The sequence below is a fragment of the Bos mutus genome, chromosome 14, assembly GCF_027580195.1.
Source record: "Bos mutus isolate GX-2022 chromosome 14, NWIPB_WYAK_1.1, whole genome shotgun sequence".
In the NCBI taxonomy this organism is placed as follows: Eukaryota; Metazoa; Chordata; class Mammalia; order Artiodactyla; family Bovidae; genus Bos; species Bos mutus.
Window position 1 is genome coordinate 77918684 of NC_091630.1, and position 26721 is coordinate 77945404.

At 42.4% G+C, this 26721-nt stretch overlaps 1 protein-coding gene across 2 annotated transcripts in view; it reads left to right on the forward strand.

Moving 5' to 3' along the window:
- The window catches only part of ADCY8 (adenylate cyclase 8), a 226473-nt gene that overhangs the window by 129948 nt on the left and 69804 nt on the right, over window positions 1–26721 (forward strand). For both annotated transcript variants that reach the window (XM_005899997.2, XM_070382775.1), the window contains exons 8-9: window positions 8946–9143; window positions 25874–25974. In XM_005899997.2, coding sequence (XP_005900059.2) covers window positions 8946–9143; window positions 25874–25974 — 299 coding nt within the window. The remainder of the gene's footprint in view (window positions 1–8945; window positions 9144–25873; window positions 25975–26721) is intronic.

The following is a 26721-nucleotide window of genomic DNA, read 5'->3' on the forward strand; positions in this document are numbered from 1 at the left end:
CAGTACCCTGCTTTTGCTACCAACTCCCTGTTTTTGCTCCTGGCTCTTCAGAAGTGGCAGTTGGGCTTTTTTGTTTTTTTTGTATCTTTTGTTCAGAATTTGCCCCAACTGCACATGCACACAGTTACTTTTAGTCCCTTCCAGTTTCTTCCTGTTTTGCGGTTCATGGAGAGGTGCGTTCAGGTGCAAGCATTGCAGCACTGCAGCCGAGGGTCCCAGGTCCCAGCCTGTCACCCCATCTCTGTTGAAAAGTTTAGAGGCTGGATTCTTGCAGGTCAGTAATGTGAGCTCCTTGGAAGCTGAATCCAGGAAAGTATCAGTCATTAAACTTAATCAGCAAATTGTATAATAAGACCCATAGACTTATAGCACCAAATATGAGCAATTTATCAGCAACTCTTGATAGAATGTAATGGTTAGATAGCATCACCAACTCAGTGGACATGAATCTGAACAAATTCCAGGAAATACTGAAGGACAGGGGAGCCTGGCGTGCTGCAGTCCACGGGGTCTCAAAGAATCAGACAGACTGAACAACTTGATGTACTAGTTAGGTCATATTCCTCATTGAAAAGAGTTACTTCAGAACCTTTTTAAAAAGATAAAAAGTTAGGTAATTCTTATATTTAAATTTTCTGCAAATTTCTGTTAAGTAAACAAAGACATAGATATAACACACACACACTAATTTTTCCCATGGCATTAACATTTCTGAAAAACCTACATCACTGATGTTCACAAGAAATCTGAATAACTTCGGTCCTGATAGATGTTCATTTATTCATTACCTGAGCTGAAATTATCTGATCGCCAACCCAATCCATTGCCAGAACAAAGGGTCACTTGGTCAGTGGGCTGGTGGCCACCTCTCCAGCCACAGTCAATTACATTTTGGGCCAGTCATTTCAGTGCTGTGACTACTTTGATTCACACCTATCCTGTGGCTTGATAAACAAGCCATCAGTGTATCGGTTTCTCTCGCCCCAGCTCATGAGCCATATCCAGACGGAAATCCTGCCTCCCTCCCTAAGTCCACACCATCCCGCTCACCCACTCCACCCAGTCCTGAGATGAGGTCCAAGCTGGGGTTTGCACATCTCTTCCACCCGTTACTGTGGATGTGATATTTTAAAAGCTAATAATTCAACTGGCAGCTTGCCCCCAAATCATCTAACTTTAAAGTGGCCACATCTAAATGGGCATGCCAAGTTCTGCTTCAGCCAATTCTGCAGCAGTTTAGCAACTATTTTTGATTAAAAATGGCTCAAGTGTGTAATGACAAGAGTACAATCCTATTCCCAAAGTGAGATGAGCATCTTTCTGAGAAATTCAGAGGATGAAATCAGACTTAAGGGATCCCGCATTAGTTAGCAGATGAGTCAAACAGAGCCAGACAAGCTCCTGGCCGGACAGAATCAGTGTCAGGCACCACTTGTCCTGGGTTAATCTGGCTCTGAGGTCCTTGGATCAGAGCTCCGGGACAAAATCTTGAATGCTGGAGCTTCCCTCTGTGGGCTCTGGGTAACCTTGTTTCGAGAGCTCTGCCCAGTTACCTGTAATTGTGGTCAGCCCAAAAATTCAGCCACAAATGACCATTTGCCTACCCCTCAGCTAAAGGGCAAATCCCATGGATGGAGGAGCCTGGTAGGCTGTAGTCCATGGGGTCGTTAGGAGTCAGACACGACTGAGCGACTTCACTTTCACTTTTCACTTCCATGCATTGGAGAAGGAGATGGCAACACACTCCAGTGTTCTTGCCTGGAGAATCCCAGGGACGGGGGAGCCTGGTGGGCTGCTGTCTCTGGGATTGCACAGAGTCGGACACATATGAAGCGACTTAGCAGCAGCAGCAGCTAAACGGAGGGGCTTCCTAGGTGGCACTAGTGGTAAAGAACCCTCCTGCCAATGCAGGAGACGCAAGAGACACGGTTTCGATCCCTGTGTCGGGAAGATCTCTTGGAGGAGGGCATGGCCACCCACTCCGGTATTCTTTCCTGGAGAATCCCATGGACAGAGGAGCCTAGCAGGCTACAGTCCACGAAGTCGCACAGAGTAGGACAGGACTGAAGCAATGTAGCACGCACCCAGTCCAAAGGCAACCAACACAGACACAGGCAACCGTCTGTGTCCAAAGCCAGGAGCCACTAGTTGGATGAACTGAAACAAAGAATGAGGCATTAAATGTCAGACAGAGGACGCTGGGAAAGGAACCTAGCACACCTGGGACCTAAACCCCCAAATAAGTAAACTGTTTTGATGATCTGCCTTATCGATGTTAGTCAAAAGTTCAAGAGTGAGTTTGTGGGGTTCAAATCAGCAGCAAATTAGTAAATGTTTATTGTGGAATCTGCCAGAATTTGGGATACCTTCCTGGTTATTGTTTTGTTCTCTTAATCATAAACAGTTTGAAATTTCAGACCACAAAGTGACAAAGGAGCTTATACATTTTTTATTCCCTATCCAGTGCAGCATGCAGCCAATATTTGCACACTTCCAATTCTGCTCCAAATGGGAAGCAGTGAAGGCTCAAATAGCTCAGGCCCCAGACTGACATTGTTTGCTGACAATTGAGAATGGGGAACCAGGCTACAGAGGGGTGCTGGAATCCTGGAGCAGGCTGGCTAGAAATGTCCGGACTATTATTTCAGCCAACAGAGTGGACATTCTGATGCTTGTTATTTCGTTTCCTGGTGCAGAAGCTATGAGCCTATTATGAAAATCCCTTGAACTCTTCCTGTAGTTGTATTCTGTAAACCTCCTCCCACAGTAAGATCTCATTAAACATTCTTTTGATTTGTTTGGGAGATAGGTGATGACGGTATAAATATCTTAAAGAGAGAGAAAGTAAGCAATATCCCTAATTTTAGAAAAAGCATCAGGTACATCATTTGAATGTGACATTTCGTTTTCTTCTCAGTACAGACAGGGAAAATTGTGGCAATCTTGGCTAACACCCCTTGCTTATAAAGAATGGTCTAATTCACTAGCACCTCTATTTTTTTCAAAAGGAAAAATTGTTACATGGCAGGTTCTGGAAAGCCCCATGTGGATATTTTCCCTGGGACCCCCAGCTCAGTGTTTTCCCAAATAAATACCGCCTAGAATGGCAACCCACTCCAGGACTCCTGCCTGGAGAATCCCATGGACAGAGGAGCCTGGTAGGCCACAGTCCACGGGGTCGCAAAGAGTTGGACACGACTGAGCAACTTCACTCACTTCACTAGAACCTTCTTACCAGAAAAACATGACCTGCATACCCAAAGAAATCTCTGCTCCCCATCCCTGGATTTGAGGGGGAAAAACAATAATTGTTCCACTTTCAAATGCAACAAGCATTCTTCCTGGAGCAAATAATTTTGGACTACTGCTAAGTCGCTTCAGTCGTGTCCAACTCTGTGCGATCCCATAGACGGCAGCCCACCAGGCTCCGTCATCCCTGGGATTCTCCAGGCAAGAACACTGGAGTGGGTTGCCATTTCCTTCTCCAAGGCATGAAAGTGAAAGTGAAGTCGCTCAGTCGTGTCTGACTCTTAGCGACCCCATGGACTGCAGCCTACCAGGCTCTTCCGTCCATGGGATTTTCCAGGCAAGAGTACTGGAGTGGGGTGCCATTGCCTTCTCTGAATTTTGGACTAGATCACCTCAAAGCTTTCCCTAGTGAGCTTTCACAAAAAGAACACAAAAATAACTTTTAAAAAAGGAGAAGTCTTCTCTTCTGGGGGCTGGTTGGGGGTGGTTAATAAAAGTAGAAGGAAAAAATGAGCTTTCCTGGTGGCTCAGTGGAAAAGAATCTGCCTGCCAATGCAGGAGATACAGGAGACTTGTTTCAATCCCTGGGTCAGGAAGATCTTCTGATTTGGAAATGGCAACCTGCTCCAACATTCTTGCCTGGGAACTCCCATGGACAGGGGAACCTGGAAGGCTACAATCCATGCGGTCACAAAGAGTAGGGCACGACTGAGCATAGCACAGAATAAAAAAGAGCTCTAATGTGTACACCGGGGAGCCCTTATTCAGGCTTAGTGTTTGTTCCTGGCAATTTCTTCTCGCATTGGCCTAGAGTTGCAGGACACAGAAAATGGGTTAGGGACTAAAACGTACAATTTCTGCCGTTTCCACAATCCAAACCCTGCAGGCGACAAGTCTGAAGTGGAGCCACAGAGGCCTCCAGGTGAGGCTCAGGGAGGTGCTGCCATAGGGGTGATGGGAGGAAGCTCTGGAGCAGCTGAGGAAGCTTCAGAGTGCAGCCTCCAGCCTGAGGCTGGAAACAGCCAGAGTCTGGGGAGAGGATAAGCCATCTCCGCATAAGAGACAGAGATCCCTGTGAGACTCTGAGCCTGCTGGGCTGGGCATCTTCTCTGGGTCTTTCCCAATCAATAGCAAGCTGGCCTACAGTGCAGGATTTCAGTCACAGCTACCTATCACTTAATCTCAAGACTCCATCTCCAGCGGGGCTAAAAGATGACACCCTTTCACTGATGACTTTAACCTTTGCTTTATTCTGGTTCATGGGAAACACTCAAGCTGATGTTTATCCAGGCATTGGTCCCAGGAAGGACTGTAGGTTAGTGCTTTCCCATCTGTGACCTCATGTTCTAGATTCCAAACACCTGATTAAAACCCCATGCTGAGAAGCATCATAAAGCTGCCTTTCAAGGTTCTTGCTCTTGGCTGGAATTCTCTTAAGCTGTTGTGGCAATGCCTGTTATCCTAGGCTGATCAAAAACTAGGCATTTAATTGAATAGTAGGAAAACAAACTACTTCTTATTTAATAAATGCAATTTGGTAAACAAAGTCTAAATTTGGAGTCCGTTTGGGGGAAGACAGGAAAAGCATCACCAGACTTTTGGTAGCAAGAGATTGAAAACAGTGCCCTAAGAATAGTCTGACACAGCCATTCAACTTTTCATTCATGCATGCATTCATTCATTCCAAAAGTGCTTATTAAGAATTTATCAAATATGCCAGATGCTGAAGGTTTAGTTACGGGTGAAACACAGTGCCTGGCCCTCCAGATCAGAGCCTAGAGGAACAGGCAAACCCACAATGAAGCGGTAACAATACATCACAGTAACTGCTGTGCTAAGAATACATGCAGACTCATAATAGGCTTCTTGCAGAAAATGATGTCTGAATTGGGTTTTAAAGAAGCAGTAGGACATTCTACCTAGCTGCCACACATTCAAGTGCGTAAAATGTAGTAGACAGAGTAATTGTTTACCGGGTCATACTGTGTTAGTTGCCTAGGCTCCAACACAGAGTCTGATGTTTGCATTCAGTCTGATTCTGTGCAGTAGTATACTCAAGGTATGGACAAAGTGGAGAGCACTGTCGTGCCCTGCGTGGAAACCGCGTCACCTGTGAAGTGATTGGGAAAGCTGACGCCATTGGCCTGTGGAAGAGAAGTGGAGGCGAGCAAATAGATTCTATTCAGAATCAGAAACAGATCCACTAAGTAAGAGTTGCAAACAAAACCAGGGAAGAACTTTAGAGTCTTATTTCCAAAGTGGTCCTCCACGAACCATGTAGAGGAGATCCGAGCAAAACCTGTTTCATGGTTATAAAAGTTCGGAAAATGCAGAATTTAAAAGCCTGATTTCTGCAGAACTTATCAGTACCTTTATTTCAGTAATGTGTACTGTGAGACTCCAATAGGAGGATGTAAGAATTTTTTCATTCAACACACCAGTACTGAGTGATTACTTTAGTGCCAGCTTCTGGCATACACACTCCAGACAAAGAGATTCAAAAGAGACAAAACCCTTTCTCTGGAGGAGAGTAGTAAGAATGGATGGCAGTAAACAAACAGTGGATCCACATTTCCTAAATTGATTGGTCCACAAACCATTTTGTAAAGAAGCATTCCTTCATTCCTGTGTTCCTTAGAACAAGATTTTGGGGAAAGAGTTAATTAAGAGAATCTTGTGATGAAAGAGAGGGATGATTTCCTCAAATTCCAGAACGGAGAATGTGCGGGCTGACTTACAGCATCTACACGCGTGCTGCAGAGGGTGCGTGAAGACTGGGATATGTGATCCATAAGAGCTAAAGTGTTTTTGACTCAACAAAACTGGATGTTTCAAGAGTAAACTTTCAGTCTAAGATCTCATTGGGAGTAATTTGTTATTTGCTGGCACAAACTGATTAAGAAATACCAAATGTATGACTATCCATGAAGCCATCAGATCAGATCAGTCACTCAGTCGTGTCCAACTCTTTGCGACCCCATGAATCGCAGCACGCCAGGGCTCCCTGTCCATCACCAACTCCCGGAGTTCACTGAGACTCACGTCCATCGAGTCAGTGATGCCATCCAGCCATCTCATCCTCTGTCGTCCCCTTCTCCTCCTGCCCCCAATCCCTCCCAGCATCAGAGTCTTTTCCAATGAGTCAACTCTTCGCTTGAAGCCATAGGACCTATTTTAAAAAGAAAAATGCACATTGTTAGTATGTACACAGATAAACATGATTCCGAAAGAACAGTCTTCTGGTCATAAACCAAATGATGAGTTTGAGAGGGTTTATATTCTCCTACCCCATCCAAATGAAGTTTACAAAATCCCGAGACTCTCAGCAAGAGCCTATGTTCAGAAACTTGAGTTCAGAAGGAACTCTGATTTTCATCTGGGCTTCGATCATTTTTTTTTCCCACACATCAAAGCATACAGGATCTTAGCTCCCCAACCAGAGATTGAACCCATGTCCTCTGTAGCTGAGCATGGAGCCTTAACCATCTTAAATGCTGCTGAACTGCTAGGGAAGTCCCACAGGGTTTAAACAATTTGCCCAAATTCATAGACCTGGAATGGAGTTTGGAAAATTATGTTCCCAGTGGTACTGGGCACACCTCAGTTTGTGTTTTGGGTCTGCCGTGAGGAGCATAGTTTCCCACCTCCTCTCTGGGATAGAAGACTGAATTCTGACATTTCCAAACAGTGGAGAGAATTTCTGCCCGAGAAGCGGATAGGAGATCCACAGAGGGTAGGCTCCAGTCTCATTCACCTTCTGAGATGCTGTTCTAAAAACATTTAACCCCAGAGCTCAAACCCCCTGCCCCAGTATGAACCCTGCTGTTCGGTTTTCTAAAACACTGGTACCTGCTTCCTTCTCTTGGATCCGGCACTCCTCCTCACTGCTCATCCTGCCGTACCTCCACCTGACATTTGTTTCTTTCTCTGTGGTTGCCTCCTTGGCACTCAGTGCTCAAATTAGCTTCAGAATCCTCAGAGGATATACTGTACTTGCTCGTGTTGGCACCTGTGACTCCATCTTTTGTCGTGAGGCTGGAGAAAAGGTTTTCAGTAAATTCTACCAGTGATAAAGCCCTGCTCTAGAATTCTTTAGAGACTATGAATTTAGGTTATGTTGAGTATCTCCATGAAGATTAAAAGGAAGAGTCCAACAGTGTCATAGAGAGGAATACTCATGGAATGGGCTACTGGGCTCCACGAGATCAAAGCCCCCAACTCTGGCTCCACAGTCAGAGAGTCTGACCTGGCTGCAGAGAAGCTGATGGCTCATGAGTATAATTCTTTGAGGCTCATGAAGCTCCAGTACTTTGGTCACCTGATGCAAAGAGCCAATTCCTTGGAAAAAACCCTGACGCTGAGAAAGATTGAGGGCAAGAGAAGGAGGTGATAGAGGATGAGATTGGTTGAATGGCATCACCAACTCAATGGACATGAGTTTGAGCCAACTCCAGAACATAGTGAAGGACAGGGGAGCCTGGCGTGCTGTAGTTCATGAGGTCACAAAGAGTCAGACATGACTAAGCGACTGAACAACAACCACAACATGGGTATATGAAGGATTCAGGCAGGAGGGCCTCCAAGGTGTTCTATCAGCTCTCACAGGCTGTTATTTCATGACTGCATCATCTTATCTCAGTCTAGCCTATGGTCTAACACTGGCCAAGATGAGAGGCTGGCAGAGAAAAGAAGATGCAGTGAGTGTGTTCGGAGGCAGAGCTTTCTCTTCCCCTCTACAGAGGTACTGCATCCTCCACGTCTTCTCAAGAGATCTTTTGGGGGAGGAGATGAGCCTTGTTGTCCTCGAGCTCCAACTCTAATGTTTTGGGTCAAAGAAGTTGAAATTGGAGCTGTGAGTCGGTGTTGCATTTGACTGGATCCTACTGGTTGATCTTGTCACCTGCAGTTAAGATGCCAGGAGACAGAGTCCCCTCTGCCAAATCTGCTGGGTCTTCCTAAGCCAGTGCTATTTCTGTGTCCATGTGGCCACACCCAGTGATCAACCATGGTGGTTGTGCCTTTCCCCACCTCCTGCTGTTTAATCCTGTGAAACGGTGAGAGGCTGCAACTGCTTGCATTTTTGCCTAAAGGAAATCAAACACATATATCTATACAAAAATATAGATATATAACAGTCTATGGGGAAAAACATTCATCAAGTGTACAAGGTCTAACAATCATCAAGCTTAAGTAGCAGATTCTGGCTTATTTGACTGTCCATGAGAAATGCTAAAAAAAAAAATTTGCAAGCCATTCGTCCCCAAGTCTCTCCACCACCATTCAAGGAAAGACCACATGAAAATGTGGAAGCTACTTGGTTGGAGAGGATCATTTCTGTGGGCTTTTCAGCTCTGTTTTCCCTTCTGTTATTTGTATTGGTTTTCTTTCTCTCAAACCAGGGATGTGCCTGGTTAGAGAAGGCTCTTGGTTAACATTTGCTCTCCCTACACCTGAACTGAAGGAATTCAGTGCACCTACACAGAGGAGAGGGAAATGTCCCCCTTGATATATTGTTTTTCCAGGTTGTGTTTCTGGGAACCAAATGCTAACTTATCGACTTCTGTAGGTTTCACTGAATACAACTGCATGGAATGCTATTACTGTTTGCGATGCAACCTAATCTGAACACATTGCCTTTCTTTTTAATCCAAAGGGGACTAGCAGGTTTATTGTGTTTGCATGTGCTTTCCCCCTAGACTCTGGCTGCCCTAACAAGAAATTCAATAAATCTACTTCCAAACCATCTTGCACAAGCTTTGCATGTCCAGTCTGGGCCTGAGGAAATTAACAAGAGAATAGAACATACCATCGACTTGCGGAGTGGTGATAAATTGAGAAGAGAGCATATCAAGCCATTCTCACTGATGTTTAAAGACTCCAGCCTGGAGCACAAGGTAGAGCTGGGTCTCCACAGTGGCTCTTTTTCTGAAATAAATTGTCGTAAATGTTCACGGGACTAGAGAGAGAGCCCAGGGGCTGCGGTTTTGGTTGGTGTGTCTGTTGTGTGTTTGTTTGGTTTGGTACTGTCTTTTCTTTTTTCTCTTTGAAAATCATGAGTAGACCGAAGGCCATGAAAGGAGATGCTGGTTAGATAAAGAGAGCGTCAAGTTTGCTCTTTATGGAAAAGATGATGGAAAGAACAAAGGAGTTCCTTCCACTTTGAGATTATTAACCCAAGTGACGTTAGCACCCACTTGCCTTTGATTTTAGGTGAATCTGCTACCCTTGTAACCTACGATATGGGGACACCCAATAACCTAACGCAAGTGTTAGTGATAGACACTGTCTTTGTTAGATGTGGACACCTGTTCTCCCATTCTCCCAGTTGTCGGCTGCTCAGAGTCCCCCCGGTGTACGCATAGTACGTGGTACTGGATTCAGAATTGGGTTCCAGTTCCACCTCTGCCACTTCCTTGCTGTGTGACCCTCAGTAAGTGAAGGAGTCTCTGAGCAGGAGATCCTCTCTGTACAATGAGGCTGATGGACACGCCTCCCTGATAATTTAGGATGAAATGCTCCAGGCAATGCCTCGATGAGATCAACTGCTCAAAAGTGACCACCATTACCGTATTGATGATGACTTAGTTTCACGCCCCTTCTCCCCTCCCCCCAGCACCAAACCATGAGTGGGTGCTGTCCCTGGGTAACTAGGCTGCTCGTTTGCACTGATGGAAGCTGACAGACCTTCCTTGGCTGAGCACAGGAGGTGCTTAGCATCTGCAGGAGCCTCCGGCAAGAACAGCAGGGGATTTGCAAGCAAATTTCAGGAGTTTGATTCGATACTCTGCAAAGCTCCAATGAGCAATTTTTTGCAAGTTTGCTCAGCTGCCTGGGAGAGTCTACTTTGCTGGGTTTGGAGAATTCACACTTCCAAGCACATGCATTATTCCCAGTGAGTCTCTTTGATAACTATCTGAAAGTTGCAAACTCCAGAATTAAGATCTTCACCTGCGATTCACAGTTTGAATGTATTGTGTCTATGTACTAACAAAACAAAAGGAAAAGAAACACTTTGCCTATTCAACAACCCTCCCCCCGCCCCCACCATTGCAGGTGGATTTTTCTTGTTAGTAATATAATTAAAGGCATTTTCTATCCTGGCTTCTCCATTGAAGGAGCTAGGAAAGGCAGGGTGGTCTTACAAAGAATCTTCTCAATTAGGCTGTGTCCAGAGCTGTGTAAAAACTCTTTTATTCATTCTTGCTAAAGATGTACTTGCTTCACTGATGACCTGACCCCTACAGACTAGAGATCATTTCTAATGTATTGTATTCAATAGTGTCTGGTGCTCACCTGCAGGCACTGGAGTTGGAGGGGTATTGGATGTAGAGGAGGCACTATGTATCAGAGGTTGCTTTCTGTGACCAGGGAGGTTCTTCTAGGAGAAGCAAGGGACAGCATCTGCTCCTGAACAGACACGTGGGGATTAGGTCACTGATAGTCCAGTCTTACACCATCTAGCACGTGCTCTGCATCACATGGGCTCCCAGGGGCTGGCAATCGAGGCACACAGGATAGTGCTCACTCCCCTCGTGTCACAGAGACAGTCCTCGTTGACTCCTGCTCAGAGACCCTCTCCGGGGGCAACACTACTGCTGAGCAGAGGATATATCAAAAGTAGTAACCAGTGGTTATTTCACCCTGGAGAAGAAAATGGCAACCTGCTCCAGTATTCCTGCCTGGGAAGTCCCATGGACAAAAGAGCCTGGCAGGTTACAGTTCATGGGGTCACAAAAACAAGAAGTGCAGTTCATGGGGTCAAACATGACTAGCAACTGAACAACAACAGGTACCATTCTAAATTATGTGCTTTCCTGGTGGCTCAGTGGTTAAGAATCTGCCTGCCAAGCAGGAGACGAAGGTTCGATTCCAGGGTCAGGAAGATCCCCTAGAGAAGGAAATGGCAGCCCACTTCAGTAGTCGTGCTGGGAAATCCCATGGACAGAGGGGCCTGGCAGGCTACAGTCACCAAGAGTCAAACAGGACTTAGCGACTACACAACAACAATTTCTAAGCTATGAGCACAGACTGACTAACAATGACAGTAAGAAATATTGGGTTGGCCAGAGTTCATTCAGGTTTTTCATAAGATGTTACAGAAAAACCCAAACGAACTTTTTGGCCAACCCAATGGATGTTATAAAGAGCCTCCTTTTATACTTGATGAAATGGGGGCATGGAGAAATGATTCAGTAGCCCACCCAAACTCAAGCTGTCAGTATAGGGACTGCAATCTGAGCTCACTGTGACCCCAAAGCCAGTGCCCTGGTCTGGTCAGGACACTGCCCCTCCCAGGAGCCCTGAGGATCTGCTCCCCCAGGCCCTTGTCTGGAGAAGGCAATCCTGTGCCATCTTCATTCTCTTCTCTTTGAACTTTGGATGAAGTGGAAAGCTCAGGGCAGGGATTTGGGAGAGAGGTCAGGTAAGAAAGGGTCCCAGAAGCCTTACCAAAATAAAAGCAGAGGCTTCAAATTCACAGGACTCCAGAGTTAGAGCATAGCATCAGTATCCGTCTACTCTGTGGCCAGCGTTTCGGTATACTGGCCTATTGCATCCCCAGGGAAACATTACTATCTCACTTACTTTTGTAAGAGAAAACTGAACCTCTTAGAGGTTAAGTAGAAGTTATAGACCTCAGAATTTGGTTGCCATATTTTATCCACTCTAAGGTACCATCGACTGTGAGGTGTTTGGTTTCTGTGCAGCACTAAGAAAAACCACCCAATAGACAGAGTAAACAAGGAAATTCACATGCCTCTCCCTGGGTATTGGTTAGATGAAAAAACAAACAAATAAAAATCCTCTCCAAGAAATTGAACTCCAAAATGGAATGCACATGGTTTTGCCACCTGAGTTCACACTCTGAATATCATCTTTAAAAAAAGTCAGGCAGAGAATTTAAAGTGGTCTCTGCCTGCAATGCAGGATTCCTGGGTTCGATTCCTGGGTCAGGAAGATCTGCTGGAGAAGGGATAGGCTACCCACTCCAGTATTTTGGGGCTTCCTTAGTGGCTCAGCTGATAAAGAATCTGCCTGCCATGCGGGAGACCTGGGTTCAGTCCCTGGGTTGGGACGATCCCCTGGAGAAGGGAAAGACTACCCACTCCAGTATTCTGGCCTGGAGAATTCATGGACTGTATAGTCCAAGGGGTCGCGAAGAGTCGGACACGACCGAGAGACTTTCACGTCACTGGGTTCGTATCGCCCCCTAGTGACCAGTAGCAGCAATCACAAACCTCCCTGGAAGAATTCAAGATTTTAAGTCTCCACTGACAGTTAAGGTAACTTTCTGATTTCAGTGTTAAAAGGTAGGGTAAAAATTGTGCATCTTAGATTTGTTGAAATATTTACTGTATTTGTGACTCCAAAGTGTTTTCTCTTCCCACTGCCCTACCCTGCTGTTTGGGAGCAAGTTTGGACCATAAAAGTATATTTTCTGAGAGAAAAACTGGAAATGGAAACAATGATTTTTATCTTGGAAATTCTGTAGGAAGAAAAGGCTTCATTCTGTTTGAACAATATATGGTTATTTGAATAAGGGAAACTGTTCTCCTTTCCACCTTTATTTGTGAATTGGAGAACGTGAAAAAACGCTTTGAAATATCATGCAGACACTTCTTGGTTACATTAGCTTGTAAAAATTAGCATATGTACCAAGCTGTGTGTGAAGTGGGACTTTTACCCACCTCCCAGTGTTGCATAAATACTTGTTGAGTGACTGACTGCTACTGCTGCTGCTAAGTTGCTTCAGTCGTGTCCGACTCTGTGCGACCCCATAGACGGCAGCCCACCAGGCTCCCCCGTCCCTGGGATTCTCCTGGCAAGAACACTGGAGTGGGTTGCCATTTCCTTCTCCAACGCATGAAAGTGAAAAGTGACAGTGAAGTCGCTCAGTCGTGTCCAACTCTTCATGACCCCATGGACTGCAGCCTACCAGGCTCCTCCGTCCATGGGATTTTCCAGGCAAGAGTACTGAAGACTCAGGTTAATAAGGAGAATCTTTGAGGAAATTGCCTCACCCCTGCAACTGGCCTCAGGCTATATGTTGTGAATCCTAAGAGCCAAAAGACATGGGTTGCTTTTGGTCTGACTCTTGACAGTGGAGTTTCAGGAGAGAAGATTGTAATGTTCTGCTTACTCCCTGCCATGTCATCTCATGGTGGTTCATGGGATGTCCACACAGAGAAATCTTCCGAGTTAAGCTTCAGAAAGTATGCTCATGACTCCTGTGTCTTAACTAAGTTTGAACAGCACACTTTCCTTCTCTGTCCTCAGGTTTTCTCATCTGTGAAATGAGATAGTTGGGCAGCTCCTGGTAGCTTTCAGCAGTCAGTGCTTTGAGGCTGTGAATTCCCGAAGGTCTTGATGAACACGTGTCCTGGTTTGCCCAGTTTACATCCGTTTTCTCCCTGTAATTATAAATAGCAGCTCCAGTCACTCAGAAATCACAGGGGTGACAAGTCATGTGACCCCAGGCTTAGATCGCGGCCGGGTTAGAAGTAGTGATTTTCAACATCTTCACTCCGCGGCAACCACGTGAGATTTCCGGGAAGACTCCAGAATGGGGGTAGAGCCCTTATCCAGTCATCTAAGGTCCCCTCAACTGAAGAATTCTCTGCCCATCTTTAATTTCCGGCTAAAATTTCCTAACGGGAGCTTACAGATCTCAGGGGCGAAAAAAAATTAGAACTGTGATAAAGAGAAGTAGGAATCATGGCGTTTGTCACATACTGTCAATCATATTGGGTTTTGTCTTCTATTATATATGAATTTTTTTCCTAAAAAAGGTAATGCGTTTGCCCTAGCAAAAGCTTATATCAAGCATATAAGGCGAAACGAAGAAAATGACATCTCTTGTGATCTCTATCCGCAATGCCCAGTGTTAATATTTTGTCATGTGTCATGCTAGTCTCTATGAGTGTGGTTCTTTACACTTACCCGTGCAATGCTTCTATTAAAACAGGGCCATTTATACATCATGCCTTGTAAGACAGTGTTAAGCATTCTTCACTTGAACTTCTCCCCACAGTAATAAATGTTTAGTTACAAAATATTTTTTGTAACTGTACTATTCCAGTGCATATTTTAGCTACGTTTGCTTTTGTTCCCTCAGTTTTTAACTATTACAAATCATAAATTGCATAGCCATTACCAGGGTCAGAGTTAAATCATACATCCATGTTTAATTATTTTCTTGGGATAAAATCATAAAAATGGGTATAAGATAATGCACATTTTAAAATACTCAATGTGCATTCTGAAATAACCCTCAAAAATTGTGCCTATACTTTCTAAAAATTGCCGACTTGATAAGATACAAGGAGCATCTTCCTGCCGTATTTAAAAAAATTATTTTTGAGTTTGAATGTCTTTCTGTATATGTGTTTTATGTTTTGGTCTTTATATTCTTTTCTGATCTTTACATTTGTCTTAATTATGTGACTTGAATGTTCGTCTTAATTGTCTTCTTTTATTGTGATGCTCATTTCTGTCTTATTGATTTGTGAGTGTTCTTTATATTTGAGGATCTTAATCCCAGAACACTTATAGAAAGGCGATATTTCTTAGCCTCTACCCCTTATTTCTCTTCTGGGACAAGGCTCTGAGTGAAACTTAGATGAGGAAGGCAATTAACTACAATTACTTTGGTTTCCAGGCCAAAGAAAGACTGCTTAAATCACATGGAAATAGTTAACTGGAATGACTTCACTCAACTTGATGTTACAAAACATCAGGACCACCTCAGAATGAGGCAACTTCCTTATTTTGAATAAAGATTAAAATATGTTTAGTGCACACTTCAAAATTGATTGAAAATTTATGTTTTGATGTTTAGTGTGCTGTTAAAAATCAAACCATATTGATGGCAATTTAGATTTCCTTCCTTCTTTCAATGCCAGTGTATTCCTGTTAAATTCTGAAATTTTTTTTTGAGAAATCAAGGCCTCCTTTATCACCCTTACAAATTTAAGCAATAAAAAGCCTTTGTCCTAGGCTAATAGTTTTCAAACTTGAAGGTTTTGTTTAAAATGTAAGCGCCTGCCCATCAGGGACCTACATTTTGAGAAAATCCTTCTGGGATTCTGTTGTCCTGAGTTGCCAGTCACATTTCTCCATTCTTGGCTGTACTTTGAAACTTGGGCTTGCTTAGTCACTTCCTTCATGCCTTCAGAGATCAGATCACGTCAGAAGGTCTTGGGTCCATAAACAAGGTCCACATGGTCTCAGATAAGCCTAGAAGGAATGTCTCCAAAAGGAATGTCTTCCAAGGCCTCAGGCTAGGGGGGTCAAACAGACATTGGTTCAAATCCCACTTTGAAAATAGATGTAGGTGCAGTGGAAACTTGATTAACTTACAGATCATTATTGGATAATAACAAGTTGATAGATAGACACCCCTGTGCACATGCAAAAGTTTCATTTATTTCACAAGTTTTTGAGTGAGTAAAAGTTGCTCAGTCACGTCCGACTCTTTGCAACCCCATGGGCTGTAGCCCACCAGGCTCCTTTGTCCATGGGGATTCTCTAGGCAAGAATACTGGAGTGGGTTGCTGTTTCCTTCTCCAGGGAATCTTCCCAATCCAGGATCAAACCCAGGTCTCCCACATTGCATGCAGACTTTTTACCATCTGAGCTACCAGGGAAGCTCACAAGTCTTTGTTAAAAGACAGAGGAAAGAACATAAGCTTGTTTACTGAGTAGACATGACTTGAACCCAATTCCTGCTAGATACTGGCTAGGTGATGGAGGAAAAGGTGTTTGATCTCAGTGAGATGATGGTGATCATACCACCTCCCCTTCACTGGAATGTTGTAAAAATCAGATGATGTAATACACATATAATAGATGTCTGAGTAAATGCAATAGTTATTTTTTCTCTTTCCTTCTGATGAATTCTATGCCAATCCAATTCTGGGTGAGGCTGCATCCTCACTTTAAATAAATCTTACACTTCTACAGCTTCTTTAGAGAAACTACTTCATTAAAAACAGTGGTGTAAGGAGCAATCTTAATGTGTCTTATATCTTAGGGTACTAGGGTCACGACTTTCATAAATTCATAACCTTGTAAGGTATATATACTAATCGAGTACACACCCGAAGCCCATAGATAGTGCTTGCTATGAACTAAGTTCTGTGCTGAATATTTCAAACCATTCATTTAATGTTACTTTTATTATGTTCAGTAACCACATAAAAACAAGGATTTGTCACACAAAGAAACCTTTATATAATCCTTTGCCTGAGTACAATTGGTTCTTATATCTGTTCAGAATTTCACTCAGTTTTCTCTATCCTTTATAAAGAAAATCAAAGCTAACTGAAGGCTTAAGAGATTTCAGGAAAAGTGTGTCACAAACTTTGAAATATTTCTTCTTTCTATAAACTATTGGAGTTATAATGAGTGAACTAAAATAAGGAGGAGTTTCAGCAAAGCGGAGGAGTCTAGGTAAATGAATGAAAAATCTATTAAGATGTTGGATTCTGGGATTAAGTAATGAGAAAAAAAATGCTTTTGTCTATTTTGGGAAATGTTCAGAATGTGCTGAAGCGCACTATTTCTTATGTAGATGCAGAGGGGAGATACATTTAACACTGAACCAAGTGGTCTCTGGTTTTTGAAGGAATTATTCCTTTGTAGCCTCAGGTTATTCTTGAGTTTTATTGCTCTAATAAGATTCAGAATAATAAAAATATTTAGACCACCTTTTTCAGGTAAGAGGGACAGGTTTTGAAGAGTCTTGGGAGGGAAATCATTCCTATTCAAACAATTGCTAAGGGAGAATCCTTTACCTTCTTGACATTATCTTGTAAAATTACTGCTATTTCTACGCCCTCTAGGAGGTCAAATGAGATCGAGGGCTGTGTCACTTGTCTTTTTCATCAGATCAATTAGCTAGCTCCCGTGCCACATTTTCAGAGTCAGGAGTACCAATTTCATCTGTAATAATCTAGTGTAGAATGATACAATTATGATGATTTCAGCCTAAAGGTCACCATCTCAGTCTTTAAAAGTAATCTGTTGTTTTATGTGTGGGTATAAGCATCATCTAAAACTACGGGCTTCTGGGCAAAAAGTCAAGAAGCAGTTATCATTCTCATCCCCTCACCATGTCTTGGGCGACTGGGTCCTCAAGAAAGGAAGAGTCTTTCCTCCCCAAAATGGGGGATTTGGAGAAGGGTGAGCTGGGAGAATGGTGGGTTGTAAACTTTGTAAAAGTTTGACTTGGAATTCTCATATGGCAATCCATCTCCCTCCCCAGGAAGACCATAATACATTGTGTGCTTAGCCGCTCAGTCATGTCTGACTCTTTGTGATGCCATGGACTATACAGTTCATGGAATTCTCCAGTCTAGAATACTGGAGGGGGTAGCCATTCCCTTCTCCAGGAGATCTTCCCAACCCAGGGATCAAACCCAGATATTCCCAACCCAGGGATCAAACCCAGGTCTCTGCATTGCAGGTGGATTCTTTACCAGATGAGCCACCAAGGAAGACCATAATACATGGTCATTGTCAAGATAGATTCACAATACTATGTTATCATTAAGGATCTTTTGTCATTCCTGGGGTGGGATCCTCTCTGTCTCACACTTTTGAAGCTGTCCATCTTAAATACGCATTAGCAAGATTCCTTGTGACTTTGTTAAAGATGAGGAGACCACCTGTGTTTGAAGGTCAAGTCTCTTCAGAAGAAGTATACCAGTGAGACATTCCTCAGATACACCTGTCCCTCATAGAAATGTTCCTGGTAATGATTTGGTTAGACACCAAGATACGAAATAGAGTCTATTTCAAAATATGAAAGGACTGAAAATTAGTTTCCTGGTTTTTACTATACATATGTCTTCCACCCAAATGATCTAATTTAAGAGTGCTCTAGTCAGTGCCAGGTTTCACAACGCATGGACTCAACAACAGAACGGAGGTTACATTCTTTAGTTCGGTCGTACAAAATGAGTAGATTGTCTCAGTTGAGATTCTTAACATATTAATTTATATTAGTGAGAGATGTGCTAGAAAACTATCTTTCTTCAAATTAGATTTATCCAAAGATGGAATGGGCTGTCAACTGAGAGGCTGATTTCTTCATCACTGGAAATGTTCCAGTAGGAGTTAATGGCTCATTTCTGAGGTTTTGCCAAGTGAAATCAGCATTCATCAAAGTTAGATCAAGGTGACAAATAAAATCCCCACTCCACCTATAAAATTTTTTAATCCAAATAAATACATGAAAAAGAAAAAAAAGACAAAACTCACTGTATTTTGGACAGTTAACTAGATTATTGCTTTGGTTTGAAGTGTCCTCTACATCTTGTAGAGAGGTAAGAATTTAGTAAGTACCTTTTGGCTCATAGTCAAAATTGCTCCTTGGAATAAAAGCTATGACAAACCTCAATGGCACATTAAAAGCAGAGACATCACTTTTCAGATGTGAAAGTGGTTTGTATATTCAAAGCTATGGTTTTTCCAATAGTCATGTACAGATGAGAGAGTTGGGCCATAAAGAAGGCTGAATGCCAAAGAATTGATGCTTCTGAACTGTGGTGCTGGAGAAGACTCTTGAGAGTCCCTTCAACAGCAAAGAGATCAAACCAGTCAATCCTAAAGAAAATCAACTCTGAGTATTCACTGGAAGGATTGATGCTGAATCTGAAGCTCCAATACTTTGGTCACCTGATACAGAGAGTCAATTCATTGGAAAAGACTCTAATTCTGGGCAAGATTTGGGGCAGGAGGAAAAGGAGAAGGGGACAACAGAGAATGAGATGGTTGGATGGTATCACCAACTCAGTGGATATGAGTTTGAGCAAATTCCAGGAGATAGTAGAGGACAGGGAAGCCTGGTGTCCTGCAGTCCATGGGGTCGCAAAGAGTCAAACAAAACTTAGTAACTGAACAGCAACAAATTAGAGAATCTAGCAGAGTGGGGTGATTTCCCTCTAACCCACCTAGGATGATTTTCCAGGCCTGTCTCAGGCAAAGAAACATAAAAAACTAGAAACTCTGTCCATCACCTCAGCAAGCTAACTTCCCTAATCACATCTCTGTAGATGAAGAATACAGAAAGGGCTTTTCCTTGTGTGATCACACTTCAGTTCCAAGCTTTCTTATGAAAGATCTAGGAAGTCATAGGTCCTGATGGCTCTGAGTTCATTTATGAATATGTCTTTCAAGAGAATGCAGGGCCAGCATCCACAGACAATGAACAAAATGGAACACAAATTTTTCCTGCTCTACTTCCTTGGAAGGGAACCCAAGTTCCAATCTAATCAAATCAAGTAGGAAATTTTCATTTTTAAAACAATTTTTAAAATTATTTGAAGGTGGTGGTCCCTCTTATTCTGTTGCATTTAATAAAATCCACTGTATCTTTTATTTTCTTCCCTGTTATTCATTCACCCATTTAGGCCTTAGGAAAAGGGTTCTTTATTTTGCTTTGTGATGAGAATCCATAAATCAATCATGAAAATGCAGCAGTGCCAGTGTATTAGACTGATTCATGAAGTGTTTTAAGGTCCATTTTTTGCCCAGATTATGCTTAACTTTCATTCTAATAAAGATTTCAGTTCAGTTCAGTTCAGTTGCTCAGTCGTGTCCAACTCTTTGCGACCCCGTGAATCGCAGCATGCCAGGCCTCCCTGTCCATCACCATCTCCCAGAGTTCACTCAAACTTACGTCCATCAAGTTGGTGATGCCATCTCATCCTCTGTTGTCCCCTTCTCCTCCTGCCCCCAATCCCTCCCAGCATCAGAGTCTTTTCCAATGAGTCAACTCTTCGCATGAGGTGGCCAAAGTACTGGAGTTTCAACTTCAGCATCATTCCTTCCAAAGAACACCCAGGGCTGATCTCCTCTAGAATGGACTGATTGGATCTCCTTTACATAGACTCAAATTTTTAATACATTTTCTTTCTTTGTATTGTAAACCACATCACTGAAATATGATCGTTCACCTTGTGAAGATGATTTTATCTTAAAAACAGCAAAGTCTCAGCAGATAAATGTTAGGTAGTTAGAATAGGAAAAGGGAACCCAGGAAAGGTGACTAAAAGACAAGGAAGGGAAAAGCCCCCGAAAATAAAACAAAGGATGGTCTGAGGACTGGAGTGAGGACCTCATGTAGAACAAACAGCATTCCTGGCTAGCCCAATTCACATACGGCAGGCCTGGGGAGAGAAAAAACATATAATAAGAGAAGCCAAAGGACCGAGGGTCTCTCTCTCGCTCTCTCTCCCTCTCTTGGTCTCTCTCAGTCTTTCTCTCTCTCTCTGCCTCTCTCACTCTCTCTCTCTTCTCTTCATGTCTTTTGGGTCATCATGCCCTCACACCTCAAGGATGTATTTTTCTTTATTTTCTAAATAAAACTGAGCTGTAACACGGAGCTGTAACACTGATCTGTCCGAGAGCTGTGACATAGTCTGTCCGAGGGCTGTAATGCTGGTCCATCGCCTCAAATTTTTGTTGTGACGAAACAGAACCGAGGAAATTGCACACTCCCTTGACATAATATGGGATTCCCTGGTGGCTCAGATGGTAAAGTGTCTGCCCACAATGTGGGAGACCTGGATTCGGTCCCTGGGTCGGGGAGATCCCTAGAGAAGGAAATGACAACCCACTTCAGTACTCTTACCTAGAAAATTGCACGGAAGGAGGAGCCTTGTGGGCTACAGTCCATGGGGTTGCAAAGAATCTGACACAACCAAGTGACTTCACTTTCTTTATTTAGACCTTGAACTTTGGGGTTAAACAGTCTGGATTCCCTCTTTACAATCTGTGAGGTCCTGCTTGTGTTACTCAATAATTTTCAGTTTCATTATCTGCAAAATGGGGATATGATAAATACAATCTTCTTAAAAGTGTTGTCATGATAATTAAATGAGATCATCCACAATAAGCACTTAGCATATTGCCTACTTATTATTATTCAATTTGTTATCCTAGATTTTGGCCCTTTTCTGAACTGACCCTTTCCTGAATCAACCAAATCCCTGCACATTGAAAAATAATAGTACAGTTGTCCCTTTCTACTGCAGGGCATTGGTTTCAGGACCATAGATACCAAGATCATACAACGATGTAGTATTTGCACATAATCTACACACATCCTCTCATAGACTTCAAATCATCTCTAATTTACTTAAAATTCAAATGCTATGTTAATAGTTGCAGATACAGTTGTAAATACTATGTAAATAATCACCAGTGAGTAGCAAATTCAAGTTTTGCTTTGGGGAACTTTCTGGAGGTTTTTTTTTTTTTTTTTTCCACAAGTATTTTTGATTTGTGGTTGGTTGAATCTGCTAGTGTGGAACACCTGGATATAAAGGGGTACCTATAATCAAAATTTTAAGCTCTCAAAGGAAGCATTTGTAATTTGTTCCAAGTATTATGGCCTTTTTAATGGGTATTAATCCCATCCACAGTTAGCTCAGTTACTGTCTTCAGGACATTTCCCGTCCAAAGACAGTGGTGTAGTGGAGCAAAAACTCCAGTAGGAGCCAGGATGTGGCTTGTTGTCAGAACTTTGCCACCAACCACCTGATTGACTTTGACTAGTTCTTTCCCACGTCTGATTCTCAAGTTCTTCATTTTTAACATATGCAATGGCCAAGTCCTCTTATAGATTAAGGACTCAGTGAATTATAGGACACCTTTTCCAAAGGTCCCCAGAGAAGGGAGAATTCTATCCCTTTGGCGAAAGATCTTATAGGAGGCAAAGGAAGGCATAAAGACAAAAGTCTTTTTCTAAGACAAAAGATCACATAGGAGATTGTAATTCCCCTTAGAAGAATCCTTTCTAACATGATGGACCCATCAGTCAGCAACATTTTGGGGCACTCTACTGAGTACAAGGTACAATTTTGTACAGAAAAATGGACGACAGCATTCTAGAAAGCAACACTTGGAAAATGTAACAAATGCATTAAGTCCCTTATATAGGAGCATTTATGTTGAGAACTTTCAAAGATGCAAATGTGTGTTCTTCAGTGTCAGGTGGGAGTGAACTTGCAGCTTGCCCTCTGTCTCCTACTCCTGATGACCTTTCAGCTCCACCATGTCACACCTCCTCTCTGTCCTCCAGTCAGTAACTCTTCTTGTCTGTTCACTCGATGCCAGCCCCTGTATGCCAGCTGTTGTACTTTTCAAGGTACTGAAGATTGAAAATTCTTTATTTTCTGTGTGTGTGTTTTTTACATGCTATTTTTGTGAAAAGTACTAAGCTTATTACAGTATAACACTATATAGCCAATCATGTTAGTTACCTAGGTTAACTTTGTTGGACTTATGAACAAACTGGACTTAGGCGCTCTTGGAAAGGAACTCATTTGTATATAGGGGACTTACTGTATAGCAATAAAATATGTATAATTCATTGATTATAGTAAATAATTATATAAGGTTACCATGTGCTACATGCATGACTCTAAGCACTTTACATATATCAACTCATTTCATCCTCCCGGCAACCCACACAAGATAGCTTTTATTATTGTCCCCTTTTTCTGGGTGAGGAAACTGTGATGTGCAAAACTTGGTAAATTTGTCCAAGGTTACGTTGCTTATAAGTGGTGAAGCTGGGATTCAAATCCTGGTGGTCTAGCTCTAAATTACGCCATGCTCGCCACTAAGACATAAAAGAGTAAGTGGGGCCAAGTGAGGACAGAGAGGAGGCAAGATAAAGAGTCTAACTATGGCAGGAAGGAGAATACGTGTAACTTAATATAGCTGTGAACCAGAGCGTTCAGATCTTCACAAGTCAAGAGGAAGTGAAATGAATCACCAGTCTCAGCACCCTCTCATTCTAAGCCAATTAAGGATGTTCTTTCCACAGTTCTGTCTCCTTTGCATTTCCAAAGTAACAATGCACTCCATTATGAAACCAATATTTTATATTTAATTGGTATCATCTTCACAGATCTTATAAGTTTCTTCCTTTCTGTGACCTGTCCTAAGCACTGGAGTTCAAACATGAAAAGATAGAAGTTATTATTAAATTCTAGCATAACAAAATACAGTAAAATGGAACAGCTTTGCAAAACCTATGAATTATATTCATTCTCCCATTTGACAGATAAGAAAACTGAGGTTAAAGGGAATTGGCTTTGTTCACTGTGAAACACTGACAGAGTGGAGGATCTGGGGGCCAAGTAAGTCCTCCTACTTCATCACCAACCAACTTGCCATCAGAAGAAAATAAGCTTGCTCAAACTCATGTTCACTGAGTCAGTGATGCCATCCAACTATCTCATCCTCTGCTGACCCCTTCTCCTCCTGCCCCCGATCTTCCCAGAATCAGGGTCTTTTTCAGTGAGTCGGCTCTTCACATCAGGTGGCCAAAGTATTGGAGCTCCAGCTTCCTGCATCAGTCCTTCCAATGAATATTCAAGGGTTTGTTTCCTTTAGGATTGACTGGTTTGATTTCCTTGAGGTCCAGGGAGCTCTCAGGAGTCTTCTTTAGCACCAGATTCAAAGCATCAATTCTTCGGCACTCAACCTTCTTTATGGCCCAGCTCTCTCAACTGTACATGACTATCAGAAAAACCATAGTTTTGACTATATGGACCTTTGTCAGCAAAGTGATGTCTCTGCTTTTTAATATGCTGTCTAGGTTTGCCATAGCTTTTCTTCCACGGAGCAAGAGTCTTTTAATTTAATGGCTGCAGTCATTCTCCACAGTGATTTTGGAGCCCAAGAAAATAAATTTTGTCACTGTTTCCATTTTTTCCCATCTATTTGCCATGAAGTGATGGGACTGGATGCCATGATCTTAGTTTTTTGAATGTTGAGTTTTAAGCCAGCTTTTTTGCTCATCTCTTTCACCTTCACCAAGAGGCTCTTTAGTTCCTCTTTGCTTTCTGCCATTATGGGGGATTATATACAAGAAAAATTATTATTGTTGTTTTTAAAATCTCATTATCAAGTCTATATAACCAAGTTGGTTTGAAATCAGTCAACAAAGAATAATTAGATCTTGTGCAACTGGTCGTTAGAAAGAATTCAGACATTTATCGTTCTTTGAATTAACTGCTTTGTGGCTAACTCTTATTTTCAAGTTGGTATGTGTGGGTCTCTCTGATGGTGCCCTGTTCTTAGGCACTGCTCTAGAAAACTGTCAGTAACACGAGTTTTCTATCATTTTATCAAGAGTGGAGATTCCACATGATTTTTCAGGGACATGTTCACCTCGAGGTATGGAGCAGGTTGTCAGCAAACAGGCAGAGGACTCAGCACCAGTGAGTAGAAAAAACATTGCCCTCTGACAGCGATGAATGTGCAGTTTCTGAGCTGCATTGGTGCCTGCACCATGCAGTTCACTAACTGCAGGTCATTCCCACTCTCCAAATCACAGCCATGACAGCGAGCAGCGAGTTCAGTCTAAAACCTAGACCACACCAAGGAGTAGGCAAGAGAATAAAAATCATGTTACCAGGGACTGGACTCCCATACCAACAGTAAGTTTGACTAATTTTATGATTTCATTGACCCAAGTAAGTCTTCTCTTAGTATTAGGGACATAGAGCATGAGAACTCTTCCAGAAAAGAAGGAAGTTTTATGAAGGAAGTTCTCATGCTTCCTTCATAAAATCATGGTGAAATTCAAATTGAGGATCAAAGACATTGCAAAGTCAGACTTAGCATTCTGTTCCCACCCCTCAAAATGTTATGCGCTATGTGATCTATGGTGAGTTACTAGACCTCTCTGGCATTAAGACAAAAAGAGGGACTTGGTTGTAGGCTAACTTTAAGACCTTTTTCAGTTTTAAAAATCCTTTCTTCCTTCTGAAGGAATTGGATTATTCCTCAGTTTAGTGACTCAAAGTTCAGGAAACTAGGCAAGACTAAGACAAGTATATATACGTTCAGTGCTGACCTTCCGGAAGCTTTTAAGGGTGGACAATGAAATTACTGACTACTCTGGATAATCAAAATAAAGTTAGCACCATTCCCCAGGGCCACCTCGAGCAGACAACAGAAGGGCAATCAAGCATATTGGTCCATCAGTCTTGGTTTCTCTTGTACAAAATGAAAGGACTGCCCTTGCTGGAGATTTTCTTGGTCTTTTCTATTCTAAGACTCCATGAATTTATTTTTCAATAGTTTTCATGAAAAAGGGAGGCAGAAGGACTCTATGGTCAAAAATTTCCTTGTGTCCCCAAGAGCAAGATCCTTGAATGACTTAACGTTTACTCATGAAGAAAGTCCATGTGAATTTGATTTGCTACGTATATGGATGTGTGCTCTGCTGTTTTGTTCAGATGATGTGAGTTCAGAGGAAGGAGGAGAACTGATTTATAAGCTCATGCAAAGTCCCTCTCCCATTCCCTTTTGCTATAAAGGAAATCGCTCCCTTTTGCTATAAAGGAGATCATATTCACCCCTGGGCTCTCGCTGGAAGGCTGGTGGGAGGGATGGAGGTAATGCCCGCAAAGATTTATTAACATATGGATGCCTCTTAATGTCAAATAAATATACATATATATATATATATATATATTGAAATGCCTTATCTTTTCTTGATGTTTCCCCCTGACTCCAAACACTGGTAAAAGCTTAACTCTTCCAAGAGCCCAACTCTGCTGCAATGTAATTCATTCTCCCCTTTCTTTTTTAATTACAGTATTCTCAAATGAGGGATGAAGTATTCAAATCAAACTTGGTCTGTGCGTTTATCGTTCTTCTATTTATCACGGCAATACAAAGCTTGCTTCCTTCTTCAAGGTAAATATGAAAGGACTAAGTTATCAGATGCAATGTCTCTGAGAGCTGACGGGCCCTCACCTGGAGCCAGCCACTGACCTTTTCAAGGGATCGGAATTTGAGATAACAGGATCTCGGATTCATAGCCAAACATTTGATGACAGCAGGGTCTGTTTTGGTTGTCTCACTCTGCATAATAACCTCATTACTCTCCCAAGGCAAGAGCTTTTTCCCAATCTCAATAAAAACAACAACAAAAATCAACATAGGGTACCCTCTTATTTGACATGGCACCCATGAATGCAGAAAGTAAGTATAAATCCCTCCATCACCATTAACGGGTCCCTTTGTTAATTGCATCTTTATTGTTTATAGATAGAATATCCTAACTTTCAGGGTCAGCGAAATTGGCACTTTCATAATACTACAATCAAATATATGTGGCCATTCCCTGATCCAAATTCTTTACATATACCAACACATTTAATTCTCATGACAACTCTATGGGGTAGGTACTGTTATTATCCCCACTTAAAAAGGAGAAAACTGAGGTTCAGAGTAGTGAATAGAGTTGCCTAACGTCTCACAGGTAAAAAATGTTACATCCTAGATTCAAACCAGATTCCACAGCCTGGAGTCTTAACACTATTAGACACAGACTTGCATCATACAGGTTATAGGTGCAAGAGCCAGCATTAGAAGCTAGTTCTAGAGTCATCCAATGGCCATGTTTTTTGCTATCTCCTGTACTGGAAGGTAACACTTGCC